This window comes from Xenopus laevis, chromosome 7L, assembly GCF_017654675.1.
Source record: "Xenopus laevis strain J_2021 chromosome 7L, Xenopus_laevis_v10.1, whole genome shotgun sequence".
NCBI classification, from domain to species: domain Eukaryota; kingdom Metazoa; phylum Chordata; class Amphibia; order Anura; family Pipidae; genus Xenopus; species Xenopus laevis.
The window spans coordinates 31,518,387-31,544,235 of NC_054383.1; the positions used below are offsets into that span (position 1 = coordinate 31,518,387).

The 25,849-nt window shown below is 39.6% G+C and overlaps 1 protein-coding gene and 1 pseudogene across 1 annotated transcript; one reads left to right on the top strand and one right to left on the bottom strand.

Annotated features, from left to right (window-relative positions):
* Nucleotides 1–25,849, bottom strand: part of cox15.L — a 57,959-nt pseudogene that overhangs the window by 29,632 nt on the left and 2,478 nt on the right.
* Nucleotides 2,315–6,254, top strand: LOC121395458 (protein kinase C delta type-like). Its single transcript, XM_041569021.1, has 9 exons — nt 2,315–2,495; nt 3,430–3,533; nt 4,086–4,247; nt 4,547–4,635; nt 4,839–4,901; nt 5,020–5,158; nt 5,386–5,574; nt 5,713–5,841; nt 6,123–6,254. The coding sequence occupies exons 1-9, from the start codon at nt 2,315–2,317 to the stop codon at nt 6,252–6,254; spliced, it is 1,188 nt and encodes a 395-aa protein (XP_041424955.1).

The window sequence follows — 25,849 nt, forward strand, 5'->3', positions numbered from 1 at the left end:
ACATCTGTAGCAAATCCTACAAGCTGTGCTTGGCTCTGTACCCATCAGTTATTTGATTTACTATTTTTATAATTACACACACACAGAATTATAAAAACAAATTTTGACTAATTAATCTAGTAATGACAAGTCATTAAACCACTGACTGCCAAGCTAGTAAAATCATAATGTGGTTAAATGAGCCATTGACATTGAATGTTTGCATCCAGACTACTGCAGATGTATTGGGTGATGCTTTTAATGGACAAACAGAGTGAATAAGAACTGCAAATCAATTCACATGTCTCATCAGTCTGTCCAAAATATAGCAAATCTGCTTAAGCCCCAGTCCTTTCCCCTACCTCTAGTACTGGCAGAAAACTTGTGTTTCAATGGGAAATTGTGTTTCTTAAAAAAACAAAGCAGTCCACATGCTGGAGTCTGAGTAGCACTATGGTACATGGAGCACTGTGAGTGTGTCCAACAACAGGGATGTACTAAACTACGGTACTACTCTGTCAGGTCAATAGATAAAGAAATATTAAAGATGGGTGTCCCTTTCAAACACATAAGTTAAATCAAAACTTGGGTATTGGGGATATACATAATACAAATAGAGCCTTCTGTGAAAAGAACACCACTCACCATTCATTTGTTGGCATGTACCATTGGGATTCTGCCATGAGGTGAGATGAGATACTCACCAAGGGCAGGAAAAAGCTGTTTCTTGTAACTTTAAGAGGCAAAATTCCAGTTTTTAAATGGGAATTTTGGCTCATCCTGCACCCAGGCCTGCTGATTGCCAGTAACAACACTGTGGGCACTTGAAGGGTTCACTAATATAATAAGGCATAATGCAGAGTAGTAGGTTTTGGTCATGTGCTCCTTGAGGGGCTTGTGGGTCAATCCCATGTGGGGGGGGGGGGGGCTGGCAAGAAACACCAGGGACCAGCGATGCCCACACTGTTCCCACACACAATACAGGGAGCTGCAGCATATAAAATTGCACTTCTAGTGTAGCATGGATAATCATACTGATTCTGTCATTGGAAGGACTATCTCTTTAACTAACTGGAGTGACTTGGACCAGACTGAACATGAATTAGTAACAAGTCAGAAATAAAATATAGGACTCCCTCCCAACAGTTGAATCCTTCATTGCAGTGGAGCTTCCCCCCTACATGTCTGCAATGGTTCAATCCCCTTTGTAACGTGTGTAACAGACCCCTGTACTGTATGCAAGTCATATGTGTGCAATAGAGAGCAACAGCCCCCAGCCAATGCTATAAGTCAGTGGTACGTAGGAGAGCACAGACATGTAACTTCCCTACCTGCCTCCTTACATCTCCCATCAAGTCCTCTGATCACTTCTCACAGAGAAGCCATGTGAGCCATGTGACCAGCAGCATGTGACACAGGGCAGAAATGAGGAATCTGTGCTGAGAAATGGCCGGCTCTGTACAAAGTGACCCCAAAGCCCTCGGTTCCAGAAGAAATCCCATTTCTATGTTGCTATTTGATTTGTTACTTCTAGACCCAGTGTTCCATGTGCCTTAAACATCATTGTCCCCCATATATATGATGTAGAGCCAAGTGTAATAATAAATCAGTACCTTGCACATGGGTTTTTTTAAACAAAATTTTTAGAAGATGTGCATGAACATACCCCATTACAAGATATAATTTTTTGAGCCTGCACTTGATTAATATCTATAGGTGGCACTGGCCCTTATGTTACATTTGTAGAGAAGTCAAATGAATGATTTGTTCATATCAGGGCCGAAACTAGGGGTTGGCAGAAGAGGCAGGTACAACAGTGGTGGTGGGGGGGCCAAGCATGCACCTTTTCTATTGTCTACCCCTATATATATATATATATATATATATATATATATATATATATATACACACAACAAACTTGGCAACTACCACAAAAACAAATGACTCCCCTCCCCATGCACATGAACAGGAGTATAGAACAGACTGTTGGTCTTTCATGAACTTTCATATATTAAATAGCTCAGAATCTAATTTGTGCCCAGGTCTCTACCTGGAGATATTTACCTGGCTCTGCGCTGCAATGGTATCTTCCAGCCTGTGCCCAGGTAGAGATATGTAACTGCCTCTGCGCTACAATGGTATCTTCCAGCCTGTGCCCAGGTAGAGATATGTACCTGGCTCTGCGCTGCAATGGTATCTTCCAGCCTGTGCCCAGGTGATGATGTCATGAAGTGGCACCTGCCATGAGACCTCAACTGTTGGAAAGAGACAGTTGGTGAGGAGACATCAGAGAGTGAGAGGAGAGAAGAGAGATCAACGCGACTTTAGAGAGAAAATGAAGAGGAATCGTCGCAATTCAGACCCAGGGCCATCGCAGAAGAAAAGGAGAAGACCAGGAAGTGAGAAGAAAGAAGATGGAAAGACCAAGAAGAAGAGAGTGAGGAGTTTGGAAGAGCAGCATGTACCAGATGAGAGCTGCAGGGAGGAGAAAAGGAGAAGGGAGAAAAATGATGAAGGTAAAGAAAAAAATAGCTTTTTTTTGGGAAAAAGGAGTGGCCCACGTGATTGACATAATTTATTGGGGCTGTGTTGGAGTGTTTAGAGCTTAGTTACTAACATAGGTGCTAAATTGTACAAGTGCAGATGCCAATGGCAACTAATCATCAAACAGCTTGAAACAGTCTATTTTATCCTGAAATGACTAGAAAGATTTGATTGGTTGCTAGGAGTAATTTTACTGGTGCTATTAACACTTATCCCCATATGTAATAAAATACATTAAGTTTGCCATTGACACTAACCCACAGTTGACCAGCAAATTCAACCGTTCTGTTACATTGAGAGAACCTGCCTGTGCACTTTTTATATTGACTACATATTTCAATAAATTGCAAAAAAGGGGCAGCCCACATAAATGTTGATTCAATATTTAACCAGTGCAATTGCGGTTTAGGTTTTGGTTGCAAATATAGATTCAAAATTGCACAAGGGCAGTCGCCTATAGTAACCAATCAGAAAATGCCTGGGAACAATATACATTAACAAATCCCCACAAATGTAATGAGTTTGCCCAGGTGAGGTAATTCAAACTGACTAATCAGTACATGCTCATTGCATAATGATAATGTCTATGTTGTAGAATCATGTAACAAATCTGTGATATTGACTGTAAATTACACAATCGCATTATCATTGTCATAATCAAACTGTATGTCACAGACTTAAATTAAATAAAATGTTATACATTAAAATAAATTAAAATAAAATGCAAACTTAAAATGCCTCTCAGTTATTTTGATTCAGTTCTTTTCCATTCTTAAGGTTTTTCAAGCTTATGGTAGAAGTAAAATTATGTATCATGCAACAAATTGTGTCTAAAGAATTCTAGAAGTGATATATTAACTATATATTATTACATGTGTTGTAAATAATATCTCTTTTCTTCACTAGGAGATGCCAAAACCGTAACACCAGCTCAGTCTTCAAGGCTTGACCCGCTCAGTGTCTCCAGCTATGACATCTTCTCTATGCTGGGAACAGGAGGATATGGCAAAGTGAGTGACTGGTTTTCATTAGGCGCAATTCTTTTTTTTTTTATATATAGTTTCTAGATCCTAAATGCGAATGAGTGGAATGAGTGTTCTGTAGACTATTTCCAATTATGGGTCATAAAGTTATCTCATGGTTTACCACGTTAAATTGAATGTTGCCTATACATTTTCACATGATAAACCTTTTTATCACTGAATTAAATCTGGCCCAATGTACGAAAGAACAAATACAAAACTCAATAATATTTCCAACTATGGGGTAAATTTATCAAAGAGTGAAGTTCCGCCACTAGAGTGAAATGCCGAAGCTCTCAATTCATTTCTATGGGATTTTGAAAGGCGTATTTATCAATGGGTGAAAGTGAAATTTCACCCTTTGATAAATACGCCTTTCAAAATCCCATAGAAATGAATGGGGAGTGGCGCAATTTCAATCTAGTGGCGGAACTTCACTATTAACTTCACTCTTTGATAAATATACCCCTATATATCAATGTGTTTTCCATCTTGCTCTAATTTCAGTATATTTATTGACTCTTTTCTTGCCTTTCTCAGGTCATGCTGGCCAAGTTAAAAGACAGGAAGACACACGTGGCTCTGAAGTACATCAGAAAGACAGAGTCAGAATATGACAGCATTGTCACCGAGGCACAGGTCCTAAAAATCTCAAGGGACTGTCAATTCCTTTGCCAAGGCTATGCCGCTTTTCAAACCCAGGTACAGCACTGACTCAGTATTTCATTCAGTCCCACACATGTTGGGCTGGTATGCCAAACTGCCAGAACATCTCTTAGTTGGTGCCAGTCCATTGGACCGGCCAGGGTACCCATCAACTACCCACAAAATTAATAAACTGATGCAATATATTCATATTATATATTTCATTCATTTTATGTAACATGTACAGCAATGAGTTACTTTTACTTTAGAAAACTCAGAGGACTCCTTGCCCAATCCTATTTGGTTTGATGTTTGTGAGTGCCAACTTATATGTGTCTTTTTGTCTGTGTAACCAGCGGCATGCCCTCTACGTCATGGAATACCTGAGCGGGGGAAGCCTGGAAGACGAGTTGGACAACGGGTGGCTCGAAAGGGAGAGAATCCAGTAAGTGGCACATCTGGTGACTGGTACTAGTATAATATCACTAAGAAATACTTTTATACCAATTAAACCTATGGGGGGGGGGGTAATGGAAAAAAATCAGCTTGGCTAATAACCAATAAACATATATAATTTGCTAGTTAACTCTTTGGAAACACATATCTTATAGAGTAATCTTTTCTAACCATTTTTTCCTTGTTTAAAAGGTTCTATTCAGCTGAGATGATATGCGGCCTGCAGTTCCTGCACAGCAAGGGGATCATCCATCGGTCAGTATAGATTTCTTCATCTCTGTAACATTATACAGCAGAGGCCACACTCAGGTTGTTCTGCAAATCAACATCCCTTGTCTTCTTCTGTGTAACTCCTTTAATCTCTTTATTACAGAGACATCAAACCCCTCAACATCCTATTGGATCGCAAAGGCCATGCTAAGATCTCAGACTTCGGCCTGGCTGTACAAAATGTCTTCAAACATGACACCATCACTGGCCGGGTCGGAACTCTGTCATATGTGGCCCCGGAGGTAAGACATGGAATTACAGTATATTTACAGTAGAAACCAAGTGAAAATAATTAGTAAAGGAGATTATGGCAAGGATAAAAGAACTGTATCTAGCGCATGTCTATCAAATACTTTTATACCTACATGTTATATAAATAAGCACGTTTGGCTTTATTTCGATTTTTTTTTAAATCTGTGAATATGCCTGCAAGTTTTCTCTTAAGTAATAACTTTTCTTTCTGGTCAAGATCCTACAAGATTTGCCATACAATGCAGCGGTCGACTGGTGGTCACTTGGGATCACCATCTGCAACTTGGCCAGTGGAGAGACCCCGTTTTACAACGATGACAGAGAAAGACTCATTGAATCCATCACCTTGGATGAGCCTGAAATACCTGAATGGCTGGATGACGATCTAATAGATCTTCTGGAAAAGGTGGGTATCAACAGTGGGATAGAGAAATGTGAATAACTATCCTGCAAACCTATGGATCATTTGCAGTGGTTTCATTGATGGGTTTTTCAGTGAGTATAAAATCTGTGGTATAAAAATAATTGCCTTTTCAAACTTTAGCTCCTTAGAAAGAATCCGAGGCGACGACTCGGTGCACAAGGGGACATCAGGTGCCACCAATTCTATGAGTCCATTGATTGGGTGGTGCTGGAAGAACAAGGAGCAGAGCCCCCTCTCCAGCCAAGTGAAGTAAGTACATGATTTCTGAAGTTTTATTTATGCCATGAAAATCAATACACACAAGGAAAATGCAAAAGTATCTAATGCACTTCCATTTCAAAAGGCTGGACATTTTCATTGTAATCTTTATTGTTTAGTGTTATGAAATACACAACAAACTGAAACACAAACTGCTATTTTTACTACCAAAGCCTGCTAACAACATTTAAACACAAATACAGTAACTATTCTCTTGCTCATAATAGGTATTTTGTAGGATCTCAACTAAATTGTTTTTTCCCTCCGTTCAGCCATCAGAAAAGCTCTTCAAGCCGTATGAGGGAAAGCTGTCGTTCCTCGGGTCCCAGGAAGATGAAGCCACATCAGGGGACAATAAAATCGTCTCTGGATTTTCATTCCTACATTCCTCCTGGCTGGAGTAAGTGAGTATGTGAGTGTGTATGATCCAGCCAGTCATGATAACATGCTGTTCCATCTAGCATACAGTAGGTACATAAGATCAGAGGGCAGTGGGAATATCTGTGGACTTCAAGATCAGCTCCACCTGCTGCACAAAGGCCGTATTATCATCTGCATTTCCTTCCTTGGTAACATCAGGCGCAGTCACTCATCTGGTGCATGGCGGGTAAGTATTAGGTGGGTATATATATGTGAGCGAATGGTGAGTGAATGTGAGATATGAAAGGATAAGGGTGTAACGAGAAGGCAAGCAGATGGTAAGATCACAGACTGCTTCGTCTTCCTGCACATCATGTCTATAGATCCTATACCCAGTTAGTTTTGTATATAGTTCTGACAGTTCTGTAAAAATCCAGGTCAAGGGTTTTTTCCCTGTCTGAAGTAAGATGGTTTTTTTTTTACCTTGTCCTGGTTTAAGTTTAGTTTTAGTCAAACGAGCAAAGGGTGGGACGTCATAAGACATGTGCAGTTTAAACCTCGTTTGTTGTCTTTGTTTGTCACGTTTGTCTTGTCTTGTGTGAGGCGTTACACCCGGCGTGCCGGTAACAGGGTTGAAGCCTTGGCGTGGCGTTACTGCTCACATGTATAAACATGTGCTAATTCAACCAGTGGTGTGACTGTGAGTGAGGAAATGCATTGGCAGAATTTGTGTTATTTAGGTCCAATTTTTCTACAACATAAACCCAGTAGGCTGGTTTTGCTTCAAATTAATATTAAGTATGTCCAAGTTTGGATTAAGTACAATGTACTGTTTTATTATTAGAGAAAAGGGAAATCATTTTTAAAAACTTGGATTATTTGGATAAAATAGAGTCTATGGGAGACAACCTTTCACGTAACGTTGGAGCTTTCTGGATAACGGGCTTCTGGATAATGGATCCCATGCCTGTACAAGGTTTTATTATTACAGAAAAAAAGGATTATTTAAATAAAATGGAGTCTATGGAAGGAGGCCTTTTCATAATTTGGAGCTTTCTGGAGTAACAGGTTTATGGATAACAGATCCCATACCTGTATCTTCTGGCCTTCTGTTTTGAAAGCTAATATCCAACTGGTTGCTAAAGGCTAGACTTTAACCCTTTGCCTGCCAAGCACGTACGGCGTACGTGCTGGCAGGCAAATGCTCAGGCTGCCAAGAACGTACATTGTACGTTCTTTGGCAGCTGAGCTCTCTCTCTGCTTCGGCGGCTTTTGCCGCCTCCGCAGAGAGTGGGGAGAGAAGACAGCCCCCTAGGCAACGAGGCTGGGGGGCTGTCAAGTCGGATCTGCGACTCGATTGTCGCAGATCCGACTTCAAAGTAGCAGACGCATCGCATGGAGCGTCTGCTACTACACTCACCTTCTTCCAGCCTGCAGAGCCGCCCACGCACTTCCTGCTGCGCAGCAACTCTGCAGACACGCTGCCAGGACTCCTCCAAAGAAGACAGCGATTCTCCTGCTCCAAAAACGGTAAGTGCACGTTTTTTTTACACACTTACCTGCACCTACACATACTTACATGCATTTATGCATTTTAGTAAAGATTGGAATTTTTTTAAATTTTTTTTTTTTAATTTTAGCACACTTGGTCCCTTTTGTACAGTTATTTACACTTATTTACATGTATTTGCACACTCAGATAACTTTTATTAGTGCACAAATATGTATACACAAACAGGTGTTTTTTTTTTTTTTTACGAATTCATTATACTGTTATCTTTTGTTTTTTTTGCCTAAAAACGTGTTATTTTGGCAGCGTGACTATTGGATAATCGATTTCGGCCACTAATTACGCTGTCAGAACAATTATTTCGTTATTTCATTGATTTACGCTATTTTTGTGGTTTTATTGCAATTTTATCCCTGCATTATTGTTCCTTATGTATCTTTAGTATCGTTTTGCTGTTTGGTGCTTTGGTATAGAAAGATAGATTTTACTTAGTTTGATCCGCCAAAATATGTGCTTTCCAAAAATATATGGGTTTCTGGGGGTCTTTTTACAGTTTGGGGGTCTTACGGCACATAACGTACAGTTAGGGTTCTCTTTTCTGCAGCTTAGTTGGCTAGCGTGAAAATTCATAGGCACGTTTTTCATTTGGGGTCCATACACAACACATACTTTGGTAAATCTATACATATTGGGCATCAAACTATTTATTAGACCTCTGACGTCCATATTTAGAGAGATTTTTCTTTGTACGTAAAACATTGTGTGTGATAAATGCGGCAAACTGCAACATTTTTAGGCGATTTTCAGAAATGTTGTAAAAACTTATATGTTTAGAAAAGCTTTGCAGTTTGGTAGTTTCGTGTAGAAAGACGTCGTTATCTTTGTTGGAATCGGCAGAATGTGTACTTTCCAAAAATGTATGGTTTTGGGGGGTCATTGCTGTTAGGAGGGTCTTGAGGCAAATAATATGAAGTCAAGGGTCTATGTTCACAGAAGGCGAATCGGCAGCGGAGAAAACTCATATTCACTATTTTTATTTGGGGTCCGCACATGCCAGCTGCCTTGGTATATCTATGCATATTGGGCATCAAACTGTTCAGTAGACCCTTGGCATCAATATTTATGGTGTTTTACAATTGTATGTAAGAAATTGGGTGAGATAAATGCGGCCAATTGCAATATTTTTAGGCGATTTTCAGAAATGTAAAAACAGTTGCTTTTATCGCCAAATTTAGGAAAGGCTTGCGACTTGGTACTTTGGAGTACAAAGACATGCATACCCAATTTGGATTCGCAGGAATGTGTACTTTCCAAAAATATATGGTTTTATGGGGTGAACGCACTTTTTTCTACCTTTGCCCCCCCCCCCAAAACAATGTAAATGTGTTGATTTTGCAGTACCTGAAATGACAGACCATTTGGGGGTCTTTGTTTTGGGGCCCTATATGCCACGTGCTTGGGTACACCTATACATATTGGGCATCAAACTGTTCAGAGGACCCCAGGCTTTCACATTTGGGGTGATTTCTCTTGATACCTAAAAGTATGTGGGAACTACGATGCTAGAGGGTGAAAATTTTGAGGTGATTTTTGGAAATGTCACCAAAATCACCAAATTTAGAAATGGTTTGCGGCTTGGTACTTTGGAGTACAAAGACATGCATACCCGATTTGGATTTGCAGGAATGTGTACTTTCCGAAAATATATGGTTTTATGGGGTGAACTTACTTTTTTCTACCTTTGCCCCCCCCAAAAACAATGTAAATGTGTTGATTTTGCAGTACCTGAAATGACAGACCATATGGGGGTCTTTCTTTTGGGGCCCCTGTATGCCACGTGCTTGGGTACACCTATACATATTGGGCATCAAACTGTTCAGAGGACCCTAGGCTTTCATATTTGGGGTGATTTCTCTTGATACCTAAAAGTATGTGGGTAATACGATGCTGCAGGGTAGATATTTTGAAGTCATTTTTGGAAATGTCCCCAAAATCCCCAAATTTAGGAATGGTTTGCGGCTTGGTACTTTGGAGTACAAAGACATGCATACCCAATTTAGATCCGTGGGAATGTGTACTTTCCGAAAATATATGGTTTTCTGGGGTGAACTTACTTTTTTCTACATTTGCCCCCCTCAAAACAATGTAAATGTGTTGATTTTGCAGTACCTGAAATGACAGACCATATGGGGGTCTTCGTTTTGGGGCCCCTATACGCCACGTGCTTGGGTACACCTATACATATTGGGCATCAAACTGTTCAGAGGACCCCAGGCTTTCATATTTGGGGTGATTTGTCTTGATACCTAAAAGTATGTGGGTAATACAATGCTGCAGGGTCGAAATTTTGAAGTCATTTTTGGAAATGTCCCCAAAATCACCAAATTTAGGAATGGTTTGCGGCTTGGTACTTTGGAGAACAAAGACATGCATACCTAATTTAGATCCGTGGGAATGTGTACTTTCCGAAAATATATGGTTTTCTGGGGTGAACTTACTTTTTTTCTACATTTTCCCCCCTCAAAACAATGTAAATGTGTTGATTTTGCAGTACCTGAAATGACAGAACATACAAGGGGGGGTCTTCATTTTAGGGCCCCTATATGCCACGTGCTTGGGTACACCTATACATATTGGGCATCAAACTGTTCAGAGGACCCTAGGCTTTCATATTTGGGGTGATTTCTCTTGATACCTAAAAGTATGTGGGTAATACGATGCTGCAGAGTAGATATTTTGAGGTGATTTTTGGAAATGTCACCAAAATCATCAAATTTAGGAATGATTTGCGGCTTGGTACTTTGGCGTAGAAAGACATGCATACCCAATTTGGATTCGTTGGAATGTGTACTTTCCGAAAATATATGGTTTTCTGGGGTGAACTTACTGTTTTCTACTTTTGCCCCCCCCCCCCAAAACGATGTAAATGTGTTGATTTTGCAGTACCTGAAATGACAGACTATATGGGGGTCTTCCTTTTGGGGCCCCTGTATGCCACGTGCTTGGGTACACCTATACATATCGGGCATCAAACTGTTCAGAGGACCCTAGGCTTTCATATTTGGGGTGATTTCTCTGGATACCTAAAAGTATGTGGGTAATACGATGCTGCAGGGTAGATATTTTGAGGTGATTTTTGGAAATGTCACCAAAATCACCAAATTTAGGAATGATTTGCGGCTTGGTACTTTGGCGTATAAAGCCATGCATACCCAATTTGAATTCGTGAGAATGTGTACTTTCCGAAAATATATGGTTTTCTGGGGTGAACTTACTGTTTTCTACTTTTGCCCCCCCAAAACAATGTAAATGTGTTGATTTTGCAGTACCTGAAATGTCAGACTATATGGGGGTCTTCATTTTAGGGCCCCTATATGCCACATGCTTGGGTACACCTATACATATTGGGCATCAAACTGTTCAGAGGACCCTAGGCTTTCATATTTGGGGTGATTTGTCTTGATACCTAAAAGTATGTGTGTAATACGATGCTGCAGGGTAGATATTTTGAGGTGATTTTTGGAAATGTCACCTAAATCACCAAATTTAGGAATGATTTGCGGCTTGGTACTTTGGCGTAGAAAGACATGTATACCCAATTTGGATTCGTTGGAATGTGTACTTTCCGAAAATATATGGTTTTCTGGGGTGAACTTACTGTTTTCTACTTTTGCCCCCCCCCCCCAAAACGATGTAAATGTGTTGATTTTGCAGTACCTGAAATGACAGACTATATGGGGGTCTTCCTTTTGGGGCCCCTGTATGCCACGTGCTTGGGTACACCTATACATATTGGGCATCAAACTGTTCAGAGGACCCTAGGCTTTCATATTTGGGGTGATTTCACTTGATACCTAAAAGTATGTGGGTAATACGATGCTGCAGGGTAGATATTTTGAGGTGATTTTTGGAAATGTCACCAAAATCACCAAATTTAGGAATGATTTGCGGCTTGGTACTTTGGCGTAGAAAGACATGCATACCCAATTTGGATTCGTTGGAATGTGTACTTTCCGAAAATATATGGTTTTCTGGGGTTAACTTACTGTTTTCTACTTTTGCCCCCCCCAAAACGATGTAAATGTGTTGATTTTGCAGTACCTGAAATGAAAGACTATATGGGGGTCTTCCTTTTGGGGCCCCTGTATGCCACGTGCTTGGGTACACCTATACATATCGGGCATCAAACTGTTCAGAGGACCCTAGGCTTTCATATTTGGGGTGATTTCTCTGGATACCTAAAAGTATGTGGGTAATACGATGCTGCAGGGTAGATATTTTGAGGTGATTTTTGGAAATGTCACCAAAATCACCAAATTTAGGAATGATTTGCGGCTTGGTACTTTGGCGTAGAAAGACATGCATACCCAATTTGAATTCGTGGGAATGTGTACTTTCCGAAAATATATGGTTTTCTGGGGTGAACTTACTGTTTTCTACTTTTGCCCCCCCAAAACAATGTAAATGTGTTGATTTTGCAGTACCTGAAATGTCAGACTATATGGGGGTCTTCATTTTAGGGCCCCTATATGCCACATGCTTGGGTACACCTATACATATTGGGCATCAAACTGTTCAGAGGACCCTAGGCTTTCATATTTTGGGTGATTTGTCTTGATACCTAAAAGTATGTGGGTAATACGATGCTGCAGAGTAGATATTTTGAGGTGATTTTTGGAAATGTCACCTAAATCACCAAATTTAGGAATGATTTGCGGCTTGGTACTTTGGCGTAGAAAGACATGCATACCCAATTTGGATTCGTTGGAATGTGTACTTTCCGAAAATATATGGTTTTCTGGGGTGAACTTACTGTTTTCTACTGTTGCCCCCCCCCAAAACGATGTAAATGTGTTGATTTTGCAGTACCTGAAATGACAGACTATTTGGGGGTCTTCCTTTTGGGGCCCCTGTATGCCACGTGCTTGGGTACACCTATACATATCAGGCATCAAACTGTTCAGAGGACCCTAGGCTTTCATATTTGGGGTGATTTCTCTTGATACCTAAAAGTATGTGGGTAATACGATGCTGCAGGGTAGATATTTTGAGGTGATTTTTGGAAATGTCACCAAAATCACCAAATTTAGGAATGATTTGCGGCTTGGTACTTTGGCGTAGAAAGACATGCATACCCAATTTGGATTCGTGGGAATGTGTACTTTCCGAAAATATATGGTTTTCTGGGGTGAATTTACTGTTTTCTACTTTTGCCCCCCCCCCAAAACAATGTAAATGTGTTGATTTTTCAGTACCTGAAATGTCAAGACTATATGGGGGTCTTCTTTTTAGGGCCCCTATATGCCACGTGCTTGGGTACACCTATACATATTGGGCATCAAACTGTTCAGAGGACCCTAGGCTTTCATATTTGGGGTGATTTCTCTTGATACCTAAAAGTATGTGGGTAATACGATGCTGCAGGGTAGATATTTTGTGGTGATTTTTGGAAATGTCACCAAAATCACCAAATTTAGGAATGATTTGCGGCTTGGTACTTTGGCGTAGAAAGACATGCATACCCAATTTGGATTCGTGGGAATGTGTACTTTCTGAAAATATATGGTTTTCTGGGGTGAACTTACTGTTTTCTACTTTTGCCCCCCCCCCAAAACAATGTAAATGTGTTGATTTTGCAGTACCTGAAATGTCAGACTATATGGGGGTCTTCTTTTTAGGGCCCCTATATGCCACGTGCTTGGGTACACCTATACATATTGGGCATCAAACTGTTCAGAGGACCCTAGGCTTTCATATTTGGGGTGATTTCTCTTGATACCTAAAAGTATGTGGGTAATACGATGCTGCAGGGTAGAAATTTTTAGGTGATTTTTGGAAATGTCGCCAAAATCACCAAATTTAGGAATGGTTTGCCGCTTGGTACTTTGGTGTAGAAAGACATGCATACCCAATTTGGATTCAGGGGAATGTGTACTTTCCGAAAATATATGGTTTTCTGGGGTGAACGTACTTTTTTCTACCTTTGCCGCCCCCCAAAACGATGTAAATGTGTTGATTTTGCAGTATCTGAAATGACAGAACAAATGGGGGGTCTTCCTTTTGGGGCCTCCTATGCCACGTGCTTGGGTACATCTATTCATATTGGGCATCAAACTGTTCAGTGGACCCAGGATTTTATATTTGGGGTGTTTTACATTGATACCTAATGATGTGTGGGAGATATGTTGCTGTAGAGTGGAAGCTTTGAGGTCATTTTTCAAAAAATTCACCAATTTCTATAAAACATTATAACTTTAGGAAACAATTGCAACTTGGTGGTTTGGAGTACAAAGATATTTCTACCCATTTTTGATTCACCAGAATCTGTTCTTTCTAGTAATGGGTAGTTTTCTAGGGTAAACCTACTGTTAGCGGAATGTTTGGCCTTGAAATCAAAAGTATGCCATTTGGGGAGTGTTGCTTTGGAAATTTGGTTGTGTACTGCTTGTAGATTTTGAGCTATACAAGTGAGAAATCTCCATAAAACTATATATATTTGGTATTGTCGCGTTCAGGAGACATAGACCTTTCTAAATCGGCTGTGTTCTCGTACATAAAATGAATGATGTTTCAGATATATGTGATTGTTCTTCGTGCAACATGATTTTTTTCATTTTATTTGACACTTAGAATCCAATATTTTTTTAGAGAAGTAGAATTACACCAAAATATTGCATATTGTGAAAGTTCAGGTTGTCCTGAAAAAAACAATATATTGTTTTCCTGGGTTAACTAAAAGACCACCCCAGGAAAGGCCCTTAAAGTGAAAGAGTGCAAAATATCTAAAAACTGCTTGGCAGTAGATGTTCGCATCTAGGACAAAACGGCTGGCAGGGAAAGGGTTAAGCAAACTTTACAGCTGATATTACATTACCCTCTTATCACCAAATCAATATATCAGGGCAATGTAACTATAGACTGACAGTAAAATCAAGTGCATTCAATTAAGGATTAACTACTAACTTAAACTTGAAGAAACCCCAGCTGTTATTACATTACCCCGTATAGAGGGCTTCCCCAGTGGTGGAACTACCGGGGAGCAGGGGGTGCGAGCGGACCAGGGCCCACACCCCCTCAGGACCCCCCGGCAGCCCGCTCGCCACTGGAATCCGCCGTATATGGAGGGGGGCGGGGGCCCGGCTGTGCGTCATGCACCAGGGCCCGCCCCCCTCTAGTTACCGCACTGGGCTTCCTAATGCAGCAATGATTTCAAATAAGCCTCTAATAGACCCCCAGGCTACCCCTTTCTTGTATCCTGCAGTAAAAAACCCAACATTGGTCAAACATAAATAACCCACCTCCCCAAAGGTCAATGTTGTTCCTGGTGTAAATCATTGTACTTAAGAAATCTATTACTGATTGTTTATATCATTGAGGGTCAAATACATGGTCAATATACACAAGTGCCCATTCTACAAGGTCTAGAGCAGGGATTCCCAACCTTTTGAACCCGTGAGCAACATTTAGAAGAAAAAAAAATGGTAAGAAACACAAACATGAAAAATGTTCTTGGGGTGCCAAATAAATTCTGCGATTGGCCATTTGGTAGCCCCTATGTGGATTGTCAATTATTATATATATATTTATTGTTACAGGTACTTTTTATTCCTAATCTTTCTATTGAGGGCCTCTCCTATTCATATTTCAGTCTCTTATTCAAATCAGTGCATTGTTGCTAGGGTATTTTGGTCCCTAGCAAATATATTGCAAACTGAATAAAAAGCTAAATAACTCAAAAACTACAAATAATAGAAAATGGAAATCAATGGCAAATTGAATATAACATACTGAAAGTTAACTCAAATGTAAACAACTCCTTTAATAACACCGTGAATTATGAACACAGTGGCTCAAAAACATGTGATTTTGTTTATATGCAATTATGCATGTTAGTGAAGCTGCCATATTACTTACTCTCAGTTAAGGCATTCGTGACAGGCTTTAGTTCATCCAAACTCATGATTTGTGACCACTAAAGATGGCTTCTACTGAAATCTCTGATTATTTACTCAATAGATCACTCATAGAGTCCAGAATCCTATTTGCAAAGCTCTGAAATGGACACAAAACTAACATCACCTTGATGCTATTTAGCAAGGAACTTGTCTCCATACATGTCTCTTAGCAACCTCTGGTGCCAGCTGCGATGAACTGATGCATGGCATAAATGTAGCGTTGAAGTTACTGCCAGCCTTTTAATCCCAGGGTTCACTTAGTGACTTTGACTGAATTGTACCACATGAATTGGAATCTAATACAGGTATGGGATCCGTTATCCGGAAACTCATTATCAAGAAAGCTCCAAATCATAAGAAAAGCATCACTCATAGACTCCAATTTAGTCAAATAATCCAAAAACTGTTTCCTTTGAAACTGCCTTGTACTTAATCTCAAATAAAATATAATAAATCCCAATTGGAAGCAAAACAATCCCATTGGGTTTATTGAATTTCTAAATGATTTTTGGTTGGCTTAAAGTGTGGAGTTTGAAACTACAGAAAGATCCCTTATCTAGAAAACCGCAGGTCCTGAGCATTCTAGATAACAGGTTCCATACTGGTATAGTATCTCTGGAAGTGAATATTGCTTGAACATATGTTTTCTGTTGTTGCGTTATCCACTACTACTGGTTTCCCAGGGTGTATCAGTCCAATAATAAATCCTTCTACAGGACAAACTAGTGATGCTATAAACACAGGTCTAGGTGGTGGGCTCTGGAATTTAGACAATACTCTATACAAAACAATGCAAAATATCTTAATGCTAAGAGGGCAGTTTCACTAATGGTTTTGAAAGAAAAAAAAGCTCTGCCTAAACAAGCAATAGGACAGTTGCCCAGCGACAAATCTCCTCTTCCCCGAATATACCCGAACTGTCTCCCGCATACTAGAATGTAAATCATTGGCGGGATGGCAATCCGTGAACTTCGTTTTCCGAAGTCGCCCAAAGTTGCCTCATGAGGAAACTTCGGGCGACTTCTGAAAACAAAGCACTCCGAGTGCCATCCTGCCGGTGATTTAGATTCTAGCTGGCGGGAAGGCTATTCGTGGAGATTAGTCGCCTGAAGAAGAGGTGATTAGTCCCCGGGCTTTTGGACCAATGAATGGCAAACACTAAACAGGCATCGGTAAAATTTCAGATAGCTTTATTACACACACATATTCGCCGGGCGACTAAATCTCCCCGAATCTTCACGTATGTCTCTAGCCTAAAGGAACAATAACACCAAATACGGAAAGGGTAGCCCTGGGGCAGCCATTCCAGCTGGAAAAAAGACACAGGTTACATAGCAGATAACAGATAAAACTCCATTATATTGGGCAGGGCTTATCTGTTATGTGCTTTGTAACTTGTGCCTTTTCCCCAGCTTAAATGACTGCCCCATGGCTACACAGCAGCTTGTTTATATAAACTATAGTAGCCTTTCTGTAGCAAACACACAGCTTTTTCCAGTGCATGGTAACAGTATGTTATATGCTAATTACTTTGCAACACTTTCATTGTTTGGTGTTACTGATCCATTAAATAAACCCAATAGGATTATTTTGCCTCCTATAAGGATTAATTATATTTTAGTTGGGATCAAGAACAAGGTATTGTTTTATTAATTTTTTATTGGAATTATTTGATTGAGTTGGAACTTACTTTATAATGGGTTCCCAGATAACAGATCCTATACCTGTATAAAATTATTTCTTGTAAGATAACAGTCTACACTTTTTATTTTATATGTAGGACTGCTTCTCTATGAAAGAAATAACTAAGATTTAAAATCTTTTCTACCACTTCTTTAATATAAAGATATACAAATATATATATATATATATATATATACAAAACATAAAGAAGAATGCCCTGCTGGAAAGCTTTTAATTTACATTCAGAGATGCTGCTTCTGATTTTTTTTTTGCACCGATTGTTGGAACTACATATTCCAGAAAATAAAGTCTGAAGAAATGCTTAAATTGCTATGCCTATAAGCACATACACATCATCACTTGTTTATAAAAATAGATGGTCTCAATGCAATACTGGATCTGTGCTAGAAAATAATAAAGACAAGCCGAAGGAGAATGCATGTACTAGCCTAATTTATATATATTTGTATTTTTTAATGTATAAAAGTTAGTTACAGGTGACTTACATAGAAATTGATAAATTAGAAAATCCCCAATCCAGCGAATGTGTTCTCAGAGTCACTATTTAGGTAGCCGTCTCAATTCATTCATTAGCCAAAGAGCCATACTGAGGAGAGCCAATGAACCAGACTGATGCGCAGCTGCTAATGAGGTTGGCACATATAAAAGCAGAGTGCTTATGCCCAGAGTCACCTGAAAAAGAAAATTAAAAGGACACAAGCATTATCACAGATGCCTACATTGTACTTAGCGTTAGACTGCAGACCCATGGGCCCACTTGAAGGCCCTGACCTCCAGGGCTCTGCCCCCACCCCGTCTCATGATCTCATGATCCCCAGCCATCTTGGTTTTCTCTCAAATTTTAACATGCAAATCCCACTATGGATAAGGTTTGGTATTTGGTCTAACCTTTTGTATGGATCCCTACATGCTATGAATAAAAAAAAACCTAAAATATGTCTATATATATCTTTTTTAAAATGACATTGTTTTGTGGGTTGCAGTTATGTTAACTTCTAGTATGTTATAAAATGGCTCAAACAAAGCAACTTTTTAATTGCCTTTTTTTTTGTTATAGTTTTCGAATGACTTGCCTTCTTTGATTATAAAATGGGGGGGGGGCACTGACCCCCATAAAAAAATAAAAAAAACAAGGCTACACATTATTGCTACTTTTCATTACTCATCTTTCTATTCAGGCCCTCTCCTATTCATATTCCAGTCTCTTATTCAAATCAATGCATGGTTGCTATAATAATTTGGACCCTAGCTACCAGTATACTTAAATTACAAACTGGAGAGCTGCTGAAATAATAAAAAATAAAAACCAACTGCAAATTGCCTCAGCATACCAATTTAAAAATTTAAAAGGTGAACAACCCCTTTAACTATTTCAGGAAGCTTGGCTCCTACCCTGCTTAATACAGCTGCAATGCAAAACGGATACTGTGAACTATATACCTGTAAATATGCCACAGCAATTAGGAGTTTAATGCCAGTTTAGCTCGTCGTGGGAGAGGAATTCTCCTGGAAAAATAGTACAATCCTGTGACGGCAGCCACGGAACCAATCCCCTGCATTAAATAGATATATAATTATAGTTGAAAAAAAAAAAAAGCTGTGACCGACATATCAGTTACATTTGCTACAAGATTTTGATACAAGATGCTAAACATCATATACAAAAAAAGAAAAAACAATTCAAAAAGCATGACAAGCAATTTAACCCGTATTTGCAATTTTAGCCCCCATTTATCACAGATTAACCAATGGCACAAATACAGACAGGACACAAAGGGGGGTTATGTAATAAAAGGCACTAAATTTGCCCAGGAGCAACATAACTTATTAGGTGGGGGGTTAAGAAATTCAGGCAAGGAAGAGACACATTCAGCTGCACAAAAAAAAAATACATTTAAATAAATTATAAAACAAAACCCTGGACATCTGCAGAATTAACTGCCCAGATTATTATTTATCTTTTAGGTGTTGTGTTATCTAGAAGGTCACATTCCCAAAACCTACGGCAGTCTACAGCAGCGTTATCTATGCCGTTCTCATTACTACTGCTGCATGTTTAGCATGTGCCAAATTAATCAACGAAGATGCCTTTGAAAGTGTTGGGCCAAAACACACTAAAAGTTGACTGGCAGACAGTTGCGTGCCTGCATGTAAAACTGAAGTATACTTACAAGAATTCGGTGATCAAATTGCACAGTTGTAGCATTTTCAAAGAAGTTTTTAAAAGCTGGAGAGAATGTAAGTAGGTCGTCTGGGATCCATCGATCTCCCATCTTGGGAAAAGAATTGTAGACAAGACCAGCATCGAGTCCAGCCACAAAGGCACCTATGGATAAAGAATGTGGAAATAAATGTCAGTGGCTAAGTTCCAGTTCTCCCATTTACTAAACAAGAGAAAATGTGTTAATAATATGCACAATAATAACCACAGAAATGGCTAAAGCTGGCCATAGACTCAAAGATCCACTCGTTTGGCGACATTGCCAAAGGAACGGATCTTTCCCCAATATGCCACTAACGGCATGGCTATATCGAGGGTAACCCAAACGTTCGGCAGTATGGTGGAACGATTGGATTACGACGGGTCGGTCGGGTAAAAATCAAACCTTCCCGATCGATATCGTGGCCAGACCCGTCGGAAGCCCCCATACACGGGCAGATAAGCTGTCAAATTGGTCTAAACGACCGATATCAGCAGCTTTACCTGCCCGTGTATGGCCACCTTTAGCCTACAGTGCATTAGAGGGTCAATTGCAAGACAAATCATGCTTAATCATTCCTAAGCCACTCTCTTAAAATAAACATATAATACATTAATAGCAAATCCTCAGATCCAGTGCATCTTGTCTGTGTACACTCGGGGGTATTTACTAAAACCGAATTAATCTCACATTTTATTAAAAAAAACCATGACCAAACTTCCATGTTCGATTTGACCTTATGTATTAATAAAATAACCCAAATTAATTGGATTGCAGGAAAACTCAATAAAATTGTTGCGAAAACCCTTGTCTCTCTAATTTTACAGACTTTTTCCCTGAATTGTTAGGTTTTTTTTTAGTTTTTGTCCCAAAATTTGGATTTTGAGGCTAAACCCTGCACAGCCAATGAAAACGTAAAATTGAGATAGGTGCCACTCCAGTTGACTTATACAGGACATCCACAGGTCTGAGATGGCGGATTTCAGATTCTGGCTTTTTGCAGCATCAGGGTATAATAAATCTTGAAAAGCCCCACCACAAAAATTTGAGGTTTAGTAAATAACCCATTTGTGTTGGACTGGGAGGTCCGATGCCCGACCCAGCTTGACTCCTCAATTTAAAGACCACCGCCCGCCCCGCAGTGACGTCACAAAAGGGGCGGTGCAGGTGCGAATCTATAAATGCCTCCATTTATAGATTCACATCTGCACCGCCCCTTTTGAGACATCATTGCGGGCGCAGGTCTTTGTCGGAAGTCGGCAATTTTAGGTTGCAGACTGGGAGAGAGGAAGGAACCCAAAGATTTGATGCGGGTTTTGGCCCAGCCCGCACATAACTATTGTGTACACTTGTCATGTAAATTAGACAATTTTTTGTGGGGTTGCATTATTTACAACAGATGACTAAACGGAAAGAATTTATTGTGCAGTGTTGGAAAACTCATGACTGCAACATTGTATCAGAATGAACTCCAGATCACTATGAAGACAAGAAGAGTTGGCCTGATTCATTCTGGAACAGGAGCACAAAGGCAACATAAACATGAAGACTGAACTAATGTCATGAATAGACCAGATCAATAGCATGAGCCTTCCCACCTTTCTAAATTACACTGCAAACAATTCACTCTACAATATAAAATTTAATTACTGAACCAGCAAGTGTATTTTGTTTTAGTTGTAATATTGGTGTGTAGGCGCCATCTCAGGTCATTTTGCCTGGTCATGTGCTTTCAGAAAGAGGCAGCACTTTAGGATGGAACTGCTTTCTGGCAGGCTGTTGTTTCTCCTACTCAATTAAACTGTTTTCTATTGAGTGCTGTTCTTATATCTACCAGGCAGCTGTTATCTTGTGTTGGGGAGCTGCTATCTTGTTACCTTCCCATTGTTCTGTTGTTAGGCTGCGGGGGGGGGGGGGGGGGGAAATGATATCACTCCAATTTCAGTGCAGCAGTAAAGAGTGAATAAAGTTTATCAGAGCACAAGTAACATGACTTGAGGCAGCTGGGAAACTGACAATATGTCTAGCCCCATGTCAGAATTCAAAATTGAATATAAAAAAATCTGTTTGCTCTTTTGAGAAATGGATTTCAGGGAAGAATTCTGCTGGAGCGGCACTATTAACTGATGCGCTTTAAAAAAAACATTTTTTCACATGACAGTATCCCTTTAACAAGATAACGACTCCCTGCAGACACCTAGTGGTAAATATGAGAATAACACTCCGTAGTATAACATCCATGTCGGACCACTACTCCAGTGAGATGAGAAACAATATATTATCTGAAAGCAGTTCCATCATGAAGTGCCGACTCTTTCTGTAAGCACATGACCAGGCACAATAACCTGAAATGGCTGCCTATACACCAATATTACTAAAAAAAACAAACAATTAATGAACTATTGTGTACAATTTACAAATAAAACTACTCCATAAAAACCATGACAGAATCCCTTTAACAATCACCTTATGCAACTTGCGTTCACATAATACAAGTAATAAACATGGAGGAACTAATTTTTGTTTGTGGGATCTGATTGCACAAGACAACATAGACATATTCCATATATACTTATCCTAATCCTTAGCACTTTAAATGGCATGTAAAGTCTAAAATAGAATAAGGCTAGAAATGCTGTATTTTGTATACTTAATATAAACATGAACTTACTGCACCACAAGCCTAATCAAACAAATAATTTATGCTTTCAAAGTTGGCTACAGGGGGTCACCATCTTGTAACTTTGTTAAACATCTTTGCAAGACTAAGACTGTGCACATGCTCAGTGTGGTCTGGGCTGCTTAGGGATCATCATAAACAAAGCTGCTTGAGTTCTGCATGACTTGGAAGTAAGGCGGGGGCTCCCCCTGCTGTTCATAAGTATGATTGTTTCCCTGCTCAGCAGTTAGGGACCATCTGACAATTCCTATCCACAGCAGTAAATGAAGGGAGAATTTCACTGCATACAGTCAGGTTTCTTATAAAAATGGTACACATTTTTAATTAAAGTATATTGGAGATAGGTTTCTTTTTCATTAAAGAAAGTAAAAATGGGATTTTACTTTTTTGCCTTTACATGCCCTTTAAGGGCAACAATACATGCAGAAATTTCACAGTTTCCTTAGCAGAGAGTTTAGTAGTTCTGCTATGAGAAACCTAGAATCATTTTACCTTCTTCATGGCAATCACTTGGATTCACACTGGCACACTGGCAAATCATGCAATTGCTGCTCAAACTACTAACTTCCAAATTCATAAGCACCAAATCCCCATACAATCAAGTCCAACTTGGGGGTGCAAACAACTGGCAATGAGATGAATGCATTCTCTGCACTAGATATGTGGCAGCCCTTGAACCATTGTAGGCACTTGATGTAAGCGCAGGGTGGTGGGTTACGGGGTCTATAACGGGGTTGGCTGCCACAGGAGGATATGAGTGAAGTTTTTTAGGCAAAGGATCAGGTTTACATGCAGTAGTTTCCACTGATGTAAATTAAAAAGAGTTTACGAAAACAACTAGTGTTTTAGTTGGCTCATTAAGAATCATTTTCACAATACCATGTAGGATTACCAGGAAAACATACTATAAATTATATTTCAGCCTGTGCAGTTTACATTTTGTCATTATCTTGCAAATTAAAATAATTTACTTTAATGTATCGCAGTTATTGAAAGTCTTTATGCGAAGAACACACTAGGGTTTGGGTTGGGTTGAAATGTCTCTAATATTGTGTTTAAAAAGAAATATTTTAAATTGGATTGACATGATATACACAAATAGGTTTTCAGATGGATTATGTTTAAATTACGCATTGCATTACATTTTGAATTCTGGGAATTGCTGATATTTCTCAAATTCTGCTTGCCATTCCTCTTGAGTTGCGGGCGGCTTCATCTCCTTTATTAAGTGCCAATCGACCATGGAAAGCCCAGATTCAGTCAATCTACAGAATAGGACATTGCATGTAACAAGTTATATACCAGATGCAGATTTAAGATTACAAGCAATGTTAACATTTATTATTTTAGGCTGATGTCAATGTTACATTCCAGTGTTAAATGTGATGAAAGAACTTTCATCTATAACACAGTGAGAAGATATTCATATATAACTTACCGATAAACATCTCACCTTGTTACTCCCCCAAGGATAACTGCACCAGCCACCATCCCACTGCACACAAGAAGCCAGCGCCCCATGATACGCTCTGCAGAAGAATTGGGTGAAGACCCCACTGCAGCTCTGGCTGGGGCAGTAATTTCTGACACTGTAGTGCTTTTCCATCTCTTCTGAATAAAGTTTCTCCAGTTTGGACCAGTTTTCTGAAAGAACAACAGAGTATTTTAGACAACTGTTTTTAAAAATACATTTTTACCCTAAAAAAGGGATGTTCCTTTCTAGGTTAACTTTTAGCTTGATGTAGAGCAGTGGTCCCCAACCAGTAGTTCGCGAGCCACATTTTGCTCCCAGTGGCCTTAAAGCAGGGGCTTATTTTTTAATTCCAGGCTTGGAGGCAACTTTTGGTTGCATAAAAACCAGGTGTTCTGCCAAATAGAGCCTCCTGTAGGCTAGCAATCCATATAGGGGCAACCAAACAGCCAATAACAGCCCTTATTTGACATCCCCTATGACTTTTTCATGCTTGTGTTGCGCTCTAATTCTTTTTTACACTCAAATGTGGCTCACAAGTAAAAAAAGGTTGGGGACCCCTGATGTAGAGTGATATTCTGAGACAATTTTCAATTGGTTTTCATTATTTATTATTTGTGGTTTTTGGAGTTATTTAACTTTTTATTCAGCAGCTCTCCAGTTTGCAATTTTAGCAATCTGGTTGCTAAGGTCCAAATTACCCTGGCAACCATGCACTGATTTGAATGAGAGACTGGAATATTAATAGGAGAGGGCCTGAACAGAAGAGGGTCAGTGTCCCCCATTGAAAGCTGGAAAAAGTCAAACATAATTCGAAAACTGTAAAAACTAAAAAATTAAGACCAATTGAAAAGTTGCTTAGAAAGAGCCATTCTATAACATACTAAAATTAAGTTTAAAGGAGAGCCACCCCTTTAAATAGGCTGGAAAAGACCTATATCAATCACATATTTTTTATAAAATACAGGTATGGGACCTATTATCCAGAATGCCTTGATTTTTCAGCATTTTACACCATTTTTTTCTGGTTCCCTGAAAAATGTAAAATAGGGGTTCTCCTGTATATAATATAACCACTTTAAAAGAAAACAAACAAGAAACAGTGCAATAATAAAACTCCATACAAGCAGTTACCTGTCTGCCTGCTGTGTGCATGAAGCGTATTGCCTGCATCTTGCTCTGTGCAAGACCAGAGCGAAGAGTCATCAAAAGCAGCATCTTTTGGCCCAGTATCAAGCAGATTCAGAAGAACTGCAAACTTCAGCTGATCACCTTGAACCTACAAATAAAAAAAATGAGTAATCACCAGTGCCAAGGGCACGTTCAAATACACAACAAGGAAGACTTTACACCCAAGGTATACAACAATAACTATCAGCAGCAGAAAGAGGGGGCATCCAGGCACTCAAAGATTCCACATGGGCCACAAAACGTGTAGAGCAATTGGAGATGCTGATCATTTTAATGCAACTTCCAATACACTTTTTCCCCTTTTATTTATTTGACCCTAGTAGAATCCTTCAGCGCCTGGCTACCCCCTTTATTATGCTGCAGTCAGTTTTTCGCTTCCTATGCTGAGGGTCTGAGACTGGTGCACCCAGACCAACTTTTCAACTTGGTGAGTGTATTTAAGTTGGTTTTCTGTGCTATTCTTGGTTATTTTAAGTGTTTGACAACAACCTTCCTCAAGAAAGAAGCAATGTGGGACACACAGCTATCTGATATCTACCACAATAACAGTACAGACGTCTGGAGAGTCTTTGAGCTTAGCAGGTAAAAAAAAACAGCTTATGCACCATGTTTTATGCTTATGCAGTTTTTAGGAAGCACAGTATAAAGGACAGTTGCCCCAAATAAGAAGTGAAAAAAGCAGGTTTCCGGTCTCCTCGTCATTGTATTCCATGGTGGCATTATGATTACCACAGTCTTCTCAAGGAAAGCTGCTGTAACAAAAGAGCCCTTGCCACTTGCTTATGACACGCTGCATTTGCAAGCATTATTTTGGAACATGTAAATCAGCGATTCACTGTGATGGTTGGTTAATTAAAATGCAAAACTGCATCTCCAAGCCAGGTATCAGGAAGCTTTGATGCTGGATCCTGTAAACCTGCAAACCTG

Excerpts from the sequence above, each read along its gene's own strand:
- LOC121395458 (XM_041569021.1), top strand. The coding sequence starts at position 2,315 with ATGAAGAGGAATCGTCGCAATTCAGACCCAGGGCCATCGCAGAAGAAA. Across the intron at positions 2,496-3,429 it reads AAGGGAGAAAAATGATGAAG|GAGATGCCAAAACCGTAACA; the intron begins GTAAAGAAAAAA and ends TTTCTTCACTAG. Across the intron at positions 4,636-4,838 it reads CTCGAAAGGGAGAGAATCCA|GTTCTATTCAGCTGAGATGA; the intron begins GTAAGTGGCACA and ends CTTGTTTAAAAG.